Raw genomic sequence first — 16,581 nt, 5'->3', positions numbered from 1 at the left:
GTTTTAGTATCTGGAGTGCCATCGTAACATAATAAAATTATTAATCTGGAATATTTTTTTAAAAAAATGGGTAGTATTGCTGTTTCGAAAGAGTATTAAAAATAAGTTTAGGTCTTCAATTCATTCATTACTCTCTCTAGAATAGTTTTCTTTTGACTTAATACACGCTTATTATCGTTTCTAATTTAAATACTTTATTCCAGGCAAACAAGTATTTGCAACTGATTAAATATTTTGCTTCTATTTTTTTCGAGACATTCGAGACGAGACGAGACTTTTCAAAAGCCGTCTCGTCTCGAAAACGAGACGAGACAGGCATTCCGTCTCGTCCCGTCTCGAATTTCAAAAGCTTTGTCCCGTCTCGTGTCTCGTCTCGTTTTCGAGACGAGACACGAGACGAGACGGGACATGTCCTGTCCCGTGAGCAACACTAATAATGTGCCGTGTAAATTGCGCATGCGCAGCAGAGCTAAGGCGTATCAATCATATGCCAGGCGGACAGATCCCGCCCGGCACCAGTAGCGAGGCAGCAGTGGTCCGAAGTGGAAGCTCGTATTCCTTCTCCCGCCGCATGCGAGGTTCGGTCGGTGATAAAGTTCCTGAATGCACAAAGCATTGCGCCAATTGACATTCATCGTCAGCTCTGTGAGGTCTATGGGCCGAACATTATGAGTAAGCAGATGGTGCGTCGCTGGTGTCGGCAGTTTTCGGAAGGTCGTCAAAGTGTCCATGATGAAGAGCGCAGTGGGCGTCCGTCCCTCATCGCTGATGATCTGGTTGAGCTGGTGCGGCAGCGCATCGTAGAGACCCGTCGCTTCACGATTACGGAGTTGAGTAGCTTTTTTCCGCAGATATCGCGATCCGTGTTGCATGAGATTGTCACGCAGCGCCTGCTGTTCAAAAAATTGTGTGCCAGGTGGGTGCCGAAAAACCTGACACCCGAACACAAAATGAAACGTTCATGAGCAGCATTGACATTCCTGCAACGGTACCATGATGACGGCGATGATTTCCTCGACAGGATCGTCACGGGCGATGAGACGTGGATTTCGCACTTCACCCCGGAAACCAAGCAGCAGTCAATGCATTGGCGGCATAGTGGATCTCCGGTCAAGAAGAAATTCAAACAGACGCTGTCGGTACAGAAAGTGATGTGCACCGTGTTTTGGGACAGGAAGGGCATTTTGCTCATTGACTTCCTCCCCAGAGGTGAAACGGTGAACGCTGACTATTACTGTGAAACACTAAGGAAATTGCGACGTGCCATTCAAAACAAGAGGCGTGGCATGCTTACTGCAGGTGTTGTGCTCCTCCATGACAATGCTCGTCCACATACGGCTCGGCGCACAGCAGCTGTTTTGACGGAATTTGGCTGGGAGTTTGATCATCCACCTTACAGTCCTGATCTGGCTCCCAGCGATTTTCACGTTTTCTTGCACCTCAAGAAATTCCTGTCCTCCGGTTAGCGTTTTGGCAACGAAGAAGAGCTGAAGACGTCTGTCACACGCTGGTTCCATTCACAGGCGGCAGAGTTCTACGACAGTGGGATCCAAAAGTTGATACCACGATACGACAAGTGTCACAATTCCGGTGGTTGCTATGTTGAAAAATAGCTGAACCTTTGCTGTACCTGTTGCCAATAAATGGTTTCCTGAAACTGTGTTTTTTTTTAAAAAAGAAATAGGGAAACTTACTTTCTGGATGCGCCTCGTAGTTGCTGTAACTTACGGTCTGTAAGTCACAGAAAACAATTCTTTTTGTTGTGAAATATTTATACAATTGCACCATTCTAATTACATTAACTCTTTCCAGAAATCTCAGGGGGGGCACCACTTGCCAGTCTCAAGCCTGGAGGAAGTGTGAAGAATCAGTATTCAAAAATATCAATATTTCACATAATTCTCGTGTAAGAGATATTGTACGGGGTGTTAAGTCACCCTTCAATTTGATAGAAGATTAAAAATGTAATCGCAATTGTCCACCCACAATTTCACTTCTAACTGTGTTCATCGCAATTGTCCGGCTACCACATTTCTACCTACTTCCCTTTTCGTGATTGGACCCGTCCACTCCAGATAGGCTCGTCTTCCATGGTCGAGCAGTAATGAACGTTTGTGATACGTATTATGTCGATGTTTAATTATTTTATTAGGTGGGTGTTAAGGATGGAGTTCTGTGTGAAGATGTATATTTTTGAGATATTATTTATTGTTTTGATGTAAAAACGAATGTGTGTGCATTTTATTATTATGTGGTTACTAATATAACAAGTGCCATTAAAGTAAGTCTAGGATAAGCGTTTTTAGCGTCGCTTTTCTGCTAGTTTTAGCTACTTGCAATGATGAGGGATGATTAGGTGATATTGATGAAGGAACATTCATAAAGAATACCCATGCCTAGGCCGAGATTCGAACCAGGGATCTTTGGTGTCGAGATGAAAGCTCTAAACGGGCTTGCCCACCGAAACGGCGTAGAGGATATGGCCTGTTTCGGCCCCAAACGGCCTACGCCTTGAAAGTTAATGGGTGCTCGCGTGTTGTAGGCGCCGCAACCAAATTGCGCACACTTTAGATCCAGAATTGCGCACAAATCTCATTGACATGGTTTGCGCACAGATTTTGTTCGAACGTTGCCACTTTGATAGCTTTAAAGTCTGTGAGCAAAACTGTTTTTTTTTTCTTTAGACAAGAAGAGAGAGAGAAATTAGAAATAAAATAGTAAATCTCTTAAGGACTAAATAAAAAATATAATTTGACCAGTAAATGTAGCAAGTCAAGATACAATTTTCATACCAATTTACTCAAACTCAAAAGTTAGGTTAGGTTAGGGTAATGAGTGCACAACAAACACTTCTGTCAATCGAAGCTCGTGACCTTGGGTATATATACACCGACCATTACATTCTAGTCATCCTCGATGCTTATCTAATGCTACCCTTCCAGCAAAAACACGTGTAAGTCCACACACACACACACACACACACACACACACAAACACAACAGAAGTGAGTACGGCTTGAGAACATTTTACATCTGACATCACCACCTCATTTTTTTATGCGCAATCCTGTACATTGTGACAGCTTGTCAACGGCTTATCAGATACCACTGATCAAACTGGAAAAGTATGCGCAATGCGGCTGTAGCCTCAGGCCGCTGTAGGATGTTGCTTATATAGCCTAAATCCTCGGGTTCGAGTCCCGCCTTGTCCATTAGTGTTGTCTCTCTTCATTAATTTCAAGTAATAATCGCTCATCCTCCTGCCAAATAAGGCAGAAAGCAACGTGAGATAATAACGAAACATCAGGAGACGAGACCGAGAAAGATACAAGGATTTCAACTCGAGACGAGACCGAGACACTGAGAAGTCTCGTTTCATTTCGCCGGCCTCCGTGGCGGAGTGGTTAGCAGATCGCGCTACGGCACCAGGGATACCGGGTTCGAATCCCGTCCTAGGCATGGATATTTGATGTTTCATCAATTTCATCATGTCATCACTCATCCCCATCTTCGCAAATTATCCAAAAGTGGCCCAATAAGCGAAGTAAAATTAAGCAAATCCATCAATTAAGGTCCTATTTTGTGGGGAGCAGAATCAAACTTGGGGCATAACTTTGGGGGGGGGGGGTAGATTTGAAAATTTTCCATCCTAAATATCGTCCTGGATTATGTGCTAAATAATTGTTACATTTGCGAAATCACAAATATTATTGTGTATTCGCTCCTCAGGTCCTAGACGGTTAACAAACTTGTAAACTTTAATACACCTGAAAGTTTCGAGGGCTGGGGCAAGAACCCCCCTTGCTCCCGCCAATTTACGCCCGCAGAATTGAAATAACTAAGACTTTTGATCTTGTCGTTGACGTAAGAACATTATAGTTACAACCACGTCTACAGTTACTCCCCATGTTGGCATGATGCAGATCTCTCACCGGTTTTTCTTTGAAGTCACGGAGGATCTGCGCCTGGACCAGTTCTCGCTGCTGGGGGTTTTCAGACATCGTGCGTCAGGCTGTCTTCCCCAACTGGTTCTATTTTCGTTTATTGGGTTTTCCCATGCGAGCATCCGACCCGCGTTACGTAAATGTCTCGGACACTTCTACTGCTTCCAGGAGGCTCTTTTTTCTTCTTTTCTTTAGCTTCTAGCTTTGTTAACTGGCTAATTGCGATCGATTTACAGTAGTTATTTTAGTTTGCACTGCAACGTTGTTCACACACAACCAGAGTGCGAACTCATTAGAGACTAGTGGGGGGGAAGGAAGATCTTATTCTAGACACTTTATAATTTTATTAAGTACATAACAAAGTAGCAAACCAATTCCTTTTCTAATTCTAACTGGTTAAAGATGTCAATAAAATACGAAATAATTGAAGTGGTTTTATTATATAGTTTTTGCTTTATGTTAATATAAATGAATTAGATTTCATAGTTATTATTTATTGGCTTACATTCTTGTTTTACTTTTATTGTACGTATTGATGTAGATCCGTTATTGATCTTTAGAGAGAGAGAGAGGGAGAGATAGACTGTGTGTGTGTGAGAGAGAAACCATTCATCACTCACAAATACACTCACAGACATACATTATTATCTCTCGTTCTTTTGTCTGTTATTCTTAGTAAACTATTTTTGAAATCCATACAAATTTCTTGCATTTTGTTGTCATCACAAAAACTGTCCCCCCTCCTCCCTGCACACAACCTATTTTGCACTATTCCAAGAACTTATTTTTATTAACAGACTAGCTGATTACCCGGCGTTCCCCGGGTATATATTTATCCCAATCTTCTATTAGACAGGACAATAAATTAATTCTAACTATAGTGTAAAATGTAACTAATTTTAAATGTGATCGTGAATGTCACCAATTAGCTTAGCGACTCCGAAAACTATGGATTCGACACAAATCTAGGTCATTTGTGGCATTTTATGTTTCACCCCCCCCCCCCATGCCGATAGGTGATGAAGTTGAACCACATTGGGAGTGTCACGAAAGCTATGGATTCCATTCGCAACACCGCCTGAATGTTAGACAACCCGAGCAACACTGTCATATTGCGGATTGCGTAGTCACGGGTGTCTTTCTGCGCTGAATTTAATATCGGTGGTTCTCGATTATTTTTACATGTCACCCGTCACCCATTCCCACCCCATCCCTAGGGGTGCCAGGAGTGTCTTACCCCCACAGTATTTATTTCCAGATTGCAAGTGATACGTGTACCAAGTTTGGTTGATATTTCTCCAGGCGTTCGAAAGTTATGCCGGAACAAACATACATACATGCATATATATATATATATATATATATATATATATATACACACACACACACACACACACACACACACATCCATTTTTATATACGTATAGAGATAGATAGATTACCGGGGTGTTCTTTTGTGAAGGCACCCAGAAGTCCACCTTTCTTCCACGTAGTACACCCTGAACTGCAATTGTGCAGGCTAGCGAGGCTCTGGCATCTCCTGGACCCACACAGTCTTTATAATCTCTGTATTTCCTGTTGTGTGTTTATGGATGTCCTTTCATTTGTTTCATTTTATAACAGACCTCCGTGGCGGAGTGGTTAGCACAGTGCGCTACGACGCCAGAGGTTGTGTGTTCGAATCCCAGCCTAGGGATTGATGATGTTTGTGAGTTTCCCTTCATCAATTTCATCATATTATCACTGATCCTCATCTTCGCGATTAGCAAAAGTGGCAGAAAAGCGAAGTACAATAAACCAAGTCAATCGTCTTACAGGGTGGCTACTCACCGGGATTTCCTTGAATTTCGGGAATTCTGCGTGAATTATTTTCTCCTGGAATTATACGTGAATTTTTCTCCGTAGACGTGAAAAATTGCAGCTTTTATTAATCCAAATCCCATTGGGTCCCAGTTTCGATACCTGGTGAAGGCACATAGTGGTTCGGATCCCACTTTAGACTGTAGGTCCAGTCCCGATTAGCCTTCCTGTGCATAAAGTGGACTTAAAACAACAATTCAATCAATCAATCAATCCAAACCCCATTGAATTTATACATATTTATAAATACCCTGAAGCAAGTGTTTCACAGTTTAAGTTTTATTTTTATCGAGGATGGGAAATGAAATAAAGCTGATGGAAAATAAAACAGAATTCTATCAATCCGTTTACTATTTTATTGTCCATTGCAGAACAATCTATCTGGCAGACGGAAGATCGTTGCAAGATAAGATATTTTGAAGCTGATAGGTACATTTGAATTTGAAAATGTTACACAACTAACATTTTCTTGGTAGATTAGTATATCCCGTAACATTTGTAACTTGGGTTTGTATATTAATTTCGAGTCTGAGTATGTGAAGTTGCAAATTCACACCTTAAATTAAATATATATTGTGTAATTGAATTGAATTATAATTTTTGGATATATTGGAATCGCACAGATCCTTTGTATTGTTAATATATTTGTGGGAGGGGGTGAGGGACGGTAGTACATAAGAGTGAAATACAGAAAATATCTGCTTGTACCCTTGAATTTTTGGAAATTTCGCCTTGAAAACCGGGAATTATACTTGAATTTTATCATGGTCCTTGAGTAGCCACCTTACCAAATATTACAGATCTAATCAAATAGATTACCGCGACACAATAAACTGTTTTGTGCCTATGATTTTAGCCACTTGTGTTCCAGTCGTTATAGCATCTCACTGCCACGTAGGAGTCCCGAGTTGGACAACCACATAGATCCTTCCTTGTCAGGTGAGAATTTTCTCCCGCAACTTTTGAATCACCCTGCATATGACTACCACGAAATGGAATGGCAGTGTGCCACAAGTGGCAGGTGATCGCCGATGCGCATTACCCAAGTGTGTTTCCAATGACCTTTGCTTCCAGTGTATACAGGCTGCATCAGCATCACTTCGGTGTTCCGTTATTTGTGGATCATCTCACTCAGCTTTGGCATTATTTTGAGATTTCCCCGAAGGAAGATTCCAGTGGTTTCACGCGGAATGCGTGATGGTTAATCCACGATCGGAAATATTTCCTGCCTTTTTAAAACTTATTTTAACTCTGCTGATGTAAGGGGTTTTCCCGTGCTGGCATCGTTCGGTTTCTTTTCTGTAGGTCTCAATGTTACGACCTTGTTAATATTTTATACTACTTCGTTTACGATACGCTTTACAGAATTATATCGCCACATAATATGCACAGATGAATTGATTTGCTTTAAATCACTTCCCTTTTCTGCCACTTTTGGCTAATCACAAAGATGAGGATGAGTGAAGATATGAAATTGATGAAAGTACACTCACATGAAAGCTGACCTCCGTGGCTGAGTGGTTAGCACAGCACGCTACGACGTCAGAGGTCGCGGTTAGAATCCCGGCCCGAACATGGGTGTTCTCTGTGAGTGTCCCTTCATCATATTATCATTCATCATCTTCGCGATTAGCCAAAAGTGGCAGAAAAGCGAGGTAAAGTAAACCATATCCAACCAACTTACAAAGAACGCCCATGCCCAAACTGGGATTCAAACCCGGGACCTTTGGCGTCGTAGCGCGCTGTGAAAACCACTACGCCACGGTGCTCAGTATACATGTGTATATGTATAGACTTCCAGATTTTCTAACCATAGATGGGCAAGGATGTTAGTTCTCCCATAAAAGAAACAGTGCTCAACATTCCATCACAACTTGAATTTGAAATTGTAACGTCGTCCAAATGAATGTGACTCCATTCTTACTTTTAATTACCTTCTCGTAATAATAACAAAATCAAAGTACTGTTATTAATATGGAGTAGTAACCGAACCCAGGATATCATAGTTCTTACCCTCTGGTCTATTATCGTTGTGACTAACCCACATAAAAAGCAACGTAACGTAATTCAAGTACAATTAGTACGATTAATTAATTATTGATAATTTGGTTGTCGGCCATGAGTGTTCCTTTGTTTGCTCCTCACTAATTAATATACTTAATTATTTTCGTTGAAGCTAACGACCCTAAAGGTATATAAATATGTAAAATTCATACAAAAACGTACTATTTTTAAATCATTTATGGGCTTAATTGACATGTATACATTTTGTTGAAATTTATGAAAACTTTCGTATTTGTATTTTTTGTTATTTAGCGTCGTTTTTCTTCCAGTCTTGGCTAGTAGGATGATGTAGGGACACTCACGAGGAACACCCATGCCGGGACTCGAATCTGGGAACTTCAGTGGCAAGATCAAAAGTCAACCACGTCACGCGATCGTACACCGAGCCTACGATAAACACTTCTTCCTTCTCACATTCTCCCCTCTCTCTTTCTCTCTCGTACTACTTGTACACTTATCTCCCTTTTTCTTTATTTGTCTCTGAATTCCTTTCTTTCTCCATTTTATTCTCTCTCACTTTCTTTTTTTTCTGTATCTTAATTTTGTTCCTCTTACCACACACCTCTCTCTCTCTCTCTCTCTCTCTCTCTCTCTCTCTCTCTCTCTCTCTCTCTCTCTCTCTCTCTCTCTCTCTCTCTCTCTCTCCCTCTTTTTCTTTCTATCTCCATTTCCTTCCTCTTCCATCATCTCTTTCTTTCTCCCTAACTTACACTTTCATTTTCTCTACTTGTTCTGTCTATATCCCTCCTTCCTTTTCTTTCTCTATCTCTTCCTCTTCCTTTCTCTCCCCTCCATCTCAAGGGAGAGAAGAGAAGTCTGGATATATACGAAGAGACGAGCAGCTTTAAATGCAATGCATTCCCCTTGCGTGCTATGCCATACACCAATCAGTCGATTGTCTTTGGTGGCCTATGTTTCAGGATTGAGTGCTCTGCATTGCCTTAACCCCAACACGCTTTTAATCGTGACTGTACCCATCTTTTGCGACCTACATTGACGGGCTATTTTAGTAGCGGAAGGAGGAAGCTCAGGTGAGCGCCCTTAATGCAATTACCTGAATGTCTCCTCCGTCTGGGCAGGCTTCCCTTCCTACGGATGACTAACAGCGTCTCGATGCCCAACGAAAGCGAGAGTTATTCGCTCTGTCAGATATTTTGGAAAGAGAAAGGTGAACTGTAAGAACTGTGCGATATACCGATATGGAATCGATATTTTAAAATATTGAAGCGTGATATCGATATTAACCATAAGTCGATAATTTACAGTCTTGCTCTTTGGGTTTGATTGATTGCTTTGGTTTATTTGACTTTGCTCTTCTCCAACCGCTGGCTAATCGCGACGATGATGATAGATAAGTAATGCTTTGATTTAATTTTTGTTATTTAACGCGAGGATCAGAATGAGTGTTGATATGATGAAGCCCAATGTGCTAATCACTCCGTCACAAAGGTCGGCACTACACCCTGTACAGTGCAATATGCCATGAGGAAGATGTGAAGATACAGTGACGTGTCTAAGGGAAGGGGGGTTGGTGGGGGTCATACCCCCCTTTGGCTCAGTATTAGAAAAGGGACGTGAAATGCAGGAAAATATATCAAAATGAGGACTTGACTACTAAAAGATGTATACTTAACGCCCCTCGCCTTTCGAAATTCCTCAGCACGCCGCTGTAGGTAGGGCTCCATACATTCGCAATCTCGTCCATTTGTCCGGTCGCCTTTACCAACCAGGGTTACCCCACACACACACATACTGATTTATTAACAGGCTGGATGAAACCCAGGGCCGCTATATGCAGGAACAATGCTGCAAGAATTCGAAACATGAAATTATCTCTCCTGGGTATCGAACCCGGGTTTCCAACATGGCACTAACATGCCTCTCTGCGTTCGAACATGGTACTACCAACGCACAAGTACCATCACATCATACGGCCTCCCCGATGATGATGTGATAACGTCGTCGGTTTGCAAGCAAAGGGTCCTGGATTTGATACCCGGTGGAGGCACATGGTGGTTCGGATCCCACTTTAAATTGTAGGTCTAGTCCCGATTAGCCTTACTGTGCATAAAGTGGACTTAAAACAAAGTTTCAAGCAAGTAGCATCACACACATACACTGCATACATACATATATATTGTGTGTAGCTCTGGTGGTTCCTTAGATATCAGTAACTGTACCAGACAAACGAATACAGTCGTCGTACAAGGATAATTACGGTTTATTTAATTAACAATGTACTACTAATTACATTGTTTCTTCACTTTTATATTATACCACCTGCTAATACGAATGTATACGACTAGAAACCAAGAGAGGGATTTTTCTGAACACTAACGGGAAATTTGGGTGTTTCACGAGGGGAATTTTCAGTCTCTGGCCAGGAATATCCCAGACGAGAGACGATCACGTGAGCCCGGAAATAGAACGCCATCACGGAAGGGCGTATATTGGCTGCTTTTCAAAGTGGCCATAAGGTCCTGCACCCATGACGTCCGCAAAGGATGTAAATTGCAGATACAGCTGCTAAAGTTAGAATCCTGTTCCTATTAATTCATCATTTTCGTTATAAACACCACTTGGGAAAATAATCACGGTGGAGCAGTTCTGTATCCATGGGGTTTGGTTCACTATTGTTTCTAGGGCTAATATTTCTCCTCTGTTTCCAGGTTAATGAGCAGCCTACAAAGGAAATGAGATCAGAAAAGGCCTTTGGTTTCTTTTGGGCGGTTTGACTTTTCTGTCTCTGTGCGTGTGTTTTTTCCTGACTATTATCTCCTTTTCGCCTTGTATATACAGTAAAACCTCGTTAATACGGACCCAGATAAGCCGGACTTCGCTTAATCCGGACAGGCAAAAGGGGAAAAAAATCAGAATGCAAGGTTTTAAATGTGGCTAGAAGTCAACAATCGCATTCGTCATATTGCTCCGTAACTGCTAAGAATACGCACATCCAACGTCCATGGGAGAACTTCCAAACGAAAAGGCCTATACCCTTTAAATGCACCATGATAAACGTGTTTTGTTTTAATGCACTTTCTACTGTTCTTTTAGGTTATTTCAGTTAATCCGGACTTTCGTTAAACCGGTCAACTTATCCCCACATTAGTCCGGATTAACGAGGTTTTACTGTATCTTTTTCACCACCACCTCTCTCTGCCGCGCCAAGGGCCTCGGGTTTGAATCCCGGCCTGGGCATGGGTGTTCTTTGTGAGTGCTTCTTCATGAATTTAATCGTCGACTCGTCACTTATACTCTTATTTGCGATTAGGCAAAACCGTGATCGAATTAGGCCGGTATGCATACCGGTAGTAAATGAAGATGCCAAAAAGCAAACCGGCAGTAAATTTACTTATTTAATGGAGCTGATCGTACAAGTAGCTACGCAATGGCCAACAATGTACTAGCTCATTACTCTCTATCTATTTCTTGCACGTTTGAGTTGTACAGTCACGGACACGTCTGGATTGTAACAATTCCATTGAAAGTCAATGGAATCGTTACAACCCAGAACTGTCCGTGACTGTACCGTAAGTACTCTGCACTCTTCCCACACCCGCAGTCTACTGCCGAGCGCTCCTTGTCGAACATGTCATGAGTAGACCTCGAATTTTTAGGTTCTAAAAAGTGTCCTTTTAGGTTCTAAAAATCCTAAAATAGATTCTAAAAATCCTAAAAAAGGTTCTAAAAATCCTAAAAAGGTTCTAAAAATCTCAAAATAGGCTCTAAAAATCCTAAAATAGGTTCTAAAAATCCTAAAATAGGTTCTAAAAATCATGAAATAGGTTCTAAAAAACTTAAAATTGTACAAAATTCCTGAAAAATTCAGATTATTTATACAATCGTTAAAAACAAAATTTTACAAGAACTGTAAGAATTTTTAATAGCTATATACAAGAACCAAATATTAATTTTCTTACCAAATTTTAATTTCTTTACATCGCTTTCAACGAGTGAATTTTGGTAAAACATGAAGAAAAAGAAAAAAAAGTACAAGCAGAGCAAAAACTACAAGGGAACTGCTCCTCTAATCGCCGCCACGGTGCGCAGGGTAACGTGGCGTCAGACGTTTTGTTTAAATTGAACAATGTATCAGTTGACAGGATAAATCACAGAGATCATGCATGTTAATTTTGTGGCTGATTTTTCTGGTCTTAGGAACTTCTGCAGTAGTGAGTGAGTGGTTTAATGTCTTAAAATTATTAGTTATTACATTTCATGCATGGCACAAATAAAGATGGAGTGCAATTTGTGGTGGTAGAGAGAATGAGAATCGATATATTATTTAAGAAATAAATAAAGAAAAGAATTGTATCAAAAGACATTTCTGTGCATACGAGCATACCAGCAGTAATTAATTTTCAATGCGGCCACTAGGGAAGAGTTTCAGAAATGCGAAGTAAAATAAACCAAATCAATCAATCCAACCACAATGTGCTTCCACCTGGTATCGAACCTGGGTCCCCTTGATTACAAGGCAACATCGTTACCATTATGTCAACGTGGAGGCCCACTGCATCGCCCCTGTCTTAGATAGGCTTCTAACATGGGAATTGTGGCTTTGTATCATGGCACGCTAACCACTACACAAGAGAGGCCGGCTCATATATAGTTTCATACTTCAGCGCATAAACAGTAAGAATTATCTTCTCCACACAAGAACAATCATTCCCTACGCGTCCTTCTTGAGTCGCAGAAACATCGTACTCAACTAACTGCGCACATTTTTGCTGACATTGAATTTTTTCCCCATTTATCCTTGTAATATAAATATTCTCCCATATCAGTGCAAACAACTTCAGATGTCATTTCTCACTGATTATCAATCCAGCGATATACGGTGCGGGCTCTTTTCAAGGGCATCTCGCTTATTACACGAAATATCGCTCTTGTCATCGTGGCGAAATTCGTATTTCGACATTGTCTTCTAGCAAAGTTCAAAGGAACAAAAGCATTGCTGAATCAGCTGTTTCTAGTGCTTGCTTAATGTCTAGACTACGTGGCTGTAAATTGATATATATATATATACAGAATAATTCAAAATGAATGGTGCAACTTTACACCATTTTAAATTACCCTGTAGGGCCTCCCCGATGGCGCAGTGGTGGCGTCGTTGCTTTGTAATCAAGGGGTCCCGGGTTCGATACCCGGTGGAGGCACATGGTGGTTCGGATCGCACTTTGAACTGTAGGTCCAGTCCCAATTAGCCTTATTGTGCATAAAGTGGACTTAAAACGCCAATGCAACTCAATCAATGAATTACCCTGTATATTATGTACCTCTCGCGAGTCATTGCAGGCGACAGTGGTACCGAGACGAGACCTTTTATCTTTGGAATGTTCATCCCTTTTTGATGAAACCATACGGCAAGTCTATTCACTCGAGAGCAGGTTACCAAAACCTTTTATATATATGATGATGGATTGGGGCTAAACAGTATTTTATTTCTTGGACGGGACGAGTTAACGTCAATATCAAAGCATTTGAAGCAATTTGGTTCACTGTTTTATCTCTCTCTCTCTCTCTCTCTCTCTCTCACCTCTCTCTCTCTCACTCTCTCTCTCTCTCTCTCTCTCCCTCTCTCTCTCTCTCTCTCTCTCCCTCTCCCTCTCCCTCTCTCTCTCTCTCTCTCTCTCTCTCTCTCTCTCTCTCTCTCTCTCTCTCTCTCTCTCTCTGTTCACACAGTTATTCAGCACTTTATTGACTAGCGGTAGGACGTCTGACTGCCACGCAGCTGACCCGGGTTCGATTTCAGAGGTCGATGATGTAAGGTCGGAATATTTCCGGCCTTGTCCCTTAATAAATCGGTTCTGGGGTTTACCCAGCCTTAAATAAATGGGTACCCAGGTTCAACCCTAGAGGGTAAAAGTGGTCTCAGCTGAACACATTACCTCCATACTCCTCCCCTATATGTGTCCTCATGGCACGGTTCAGTGTGCACGGGGAAATATACCTTACTTTTACTTTAATTCATTAGCATAGTAGTCACGTGAGTGGAGCAGTAGGTATTTGGGGTTATGTAGTTTTTAACGAATATGCTGTAAAACACTTGTAGAGAAAATTTAGTATTATTTATCTTGGATTAGCCAACAAGTTACTTATGGAAGGGTTTGTTATTTGTACTTCAGAATTGGTGGAAATATGGCTACAATGATGTTGTTGGCTTATGTGTGGAACGTTTCCCAAGCACCGTACCTCCATTTCAACAAGGTATTCACAAGTTGAATAAAGGCTTGAACAGATTGGATCAGCAGCGGGTCTTCCTCGTTCAGGTAGGACTATATCTCTTACTAGCTAAGCTAAAAACTAAGCTCCAAGGGCCAGGATCTGCCATTTGGCTTTTTTCATTGGCGTGACGCGTGGTCAGCGCATCAAGTCCCATCGCTGATTTTTCTGGTTCTCGAGACCTGATCTGCAGGTCCGGTGCAACACTGTAAGGGCATCGAGGAACAGTTTCAGTGTCCAGCCAGACAGAGGTTCTGGAAAGACCCTAAACCGCCCCTCCCTGCCCTCTCCTACCGACCTTAGCTCTTACAGGAATATTATTTTCTTGTTCTCAAACTTCCGATGGCGTAGAAAAACACACGAACGCAAAGAGGACAGGTTGTAGATTTTGTTAGTGGTGGAAAAGCCGAAACTTCCATTTGATTAGCCGTATCTTGAATAAGTTGCTTCTCCATAACGAATCCGTGGGATTCTCTAAATACTTTCTCACCATATTTTTTTACAGATCGTATTTAGCAGCTTAATGATCAACTTAAAGAAAAAAACGCTTGTACTTGCAATATGGGAGAAATTCATACTCTCTTGTAAAATTACTTTGTTTTTTTCCAGTGGCATTGCCCATTCTGACGATATTGAAATAGATGCACACCTGGTGCGAAACGCTGCTGCACAATTCAAGTTCATTTGCTAATCGTTCATACTTGGACATGGACTAATTCACATACTCTTCCAGCTCTTCTTTATCAGTCTTCCTTAATTTTCCAACATCTTTCTCAGTTTTCCGTAATTTCACCCTCTTTTTCTCAGTCTTCCCTCATTTATCCCCCTTGTTTCTCAGTCTTCCTCATTTCTCCGCCTCTTTCTCAGTCTTCCCTCATTTCCCCCACTACTTTCTCAGTCTTCCCTCATTTCTCCCATTACTTTCTCAGTCTTCCCTAATTTCTCCAATTACTTTCCCAGTCTTCCCTCATTTCTCCCTCTCCTTTCTCAGTTTTCCCTTATTTCTCCCAATACTTTCTCAGTCTTCTTTCATTTCTCCCCTTTTCTTAGTCTTCCCTAATTTATCCCACTACTTTCTCAGTCTTCCTCATTTCTCCTCCTTCTTTCTCAGTCTTCCCTCATTTCTCCCACTTCTTTCTCAGTCTTCCCTCATTTCTCCCACTACTTTCTCAGTCTTCCTCATTTCTCCCACTACTTTCTCAGTCTTCCTCATTTCTCCTCCTTCTTTCTAAGTCTTCCCTCATTTCTCCCACTACTTTCTCAATCTTCCCTCATTTCTCCCCCTTTTTCTCAGTCTTCCCTCGTTTCTCCCAATACTTTCTCACTCTTCCCTCATTTCTCCCCCTTCTCTCTCCGTCTTGTCGTTCCACCCCCTTCTTTCTCAGTCTTGTCATTTCTCCCCCTTCTTTCTCAGTCTTCCCTCATTTCTCCCCCTTCTTTCTCAGTCTTCCCTAATTTCTCCAATTACTTTCCCAGTCTTCCCTCATTTCTCCCTCTCCTTTCTCAGTCTTCCCTTATTTCTCCCAATACTTTCTCAGTCTTCTTTCATTTCTCCCCTTTTCTTAGTCTTCCCTAATTTCTCCCACTACTTTCTCAGTCTTCCTCATTTCTCCTCCTTCTTTCTCAGTCTTCCTCATTTCTCCCACTACTTTCTCAGTCTTCCTCATTTCTCCCACTACTTTCTCAGTCTTCCTCATTTCTCCTCCTTCTTTCTAAGTCTTCCCTCATTTCTCCCACTACTTTCTCAATCTTCCCTCATTTCTCCCCCTTTTTCTCAGTCTTCCCTCGTTTCTCCCAATACTTTCTCACTCTTCCCTCATTTCTCCCCCTTCTCTCTCCGTCTTGTCGTTCCACCCCCTTCTTTCTCAGTCTTGTCATTTCTCCCCCTTCTTTCTCAGTCTTCCCTCATTTCTCCCCCTCCTTTCTCAGTCTTCCCTAATTTCTCCAATTACTTTCCCAGTCTTCCCTCATTTCTCCCTCTCCTTTCTCAGTCTTCCCTTATTTCTCCCAATACTTTCTCAGTCTTCTTTCATTTCTCCCCTTTTCTTAGTCTTCCCTAATTTCTCCCACTACTTTCTCAGTCTTCCTCATTTCTCCTCCTTCTTTCTCAGTCTTCCTCATTTCTCCCACTACTTTCTCACTCTTCCCTCATTTCTCCCCCTTCTTTCCCAGTCTTCCCTCATTTCTCCCCCTTCTCTCTCCGTCTTGTCGTTTCAACCCCTTCTTTCTCAGTCTTGTCATTTCTTCCCCCTTCTTTCTCAGTCTTCCCTCATTTCTCCCCCTCCTTTCTCAGTCTCCCCTCATTTCTCCCACTTCTTTCTCAGTCTTCCCTCATTTCTCCCACTACTTTCTCAGTCTTCATTTCTCCCACTACTTTCTCAGTCTTCCTCATTTCTCCCACTACTTTCTCAGTCTTCCCTCATTTCTCCCACTACTTTCTCAGTCTTCCCTCATTTCTCCCACTACTTTCTCACTCTTCCCTCATTTCT

General features: G+C 41.7%; 1 protein-coding gene across 2 annotated transcripts in view; it reads left to right on the top strand.

Moving 5' to 3' along the window:
- Window positions 1-16,581, top strand: part of LOC145979701 (MAP kinase-interacting serine/threonine-protein kinase 1-like) — a 169,507-nt gene that overhangs the window by 48,954 nt on the left and 103,972 nt on the right. Inside the window, exon 2 of one of the 2 annotated variants that reach the window (XM_083112677.1) lies at window positions 13,996-14,139. The exons of the other annotated variant lie outside the window; for it this stretch is intronic. Within the exon in view, the coding sequence (XP_082968803.1) occupies window positions 13,996-14,139 (144 nt within the window). The remainder of the gene's footprint in view (window positions 1-13,995; window positions 14,140-16,581) is intronic. 2 annotated transcript variants of the gene reach the window in all.

Source organism: Lepisma saccharinum, chromosome 26 (assembly GCF_977018435.1).
Source record: "Lepisma saccharinum chromosome 26, izLepSacc3.1, whole genome shotgun sequence".
In the NCBI taxonomy this organism is placed as follows: Eukaryota; Metazoa; Arthropoda; class Insecta; order Zygentoma; family Lepismatidae; genus Lepisma; species Lepisma saccharinum.
Note: the sequence above shows the minus strand (reverse complement) of the source record. Positions and strands in the feature narration are given on the sequence as shown.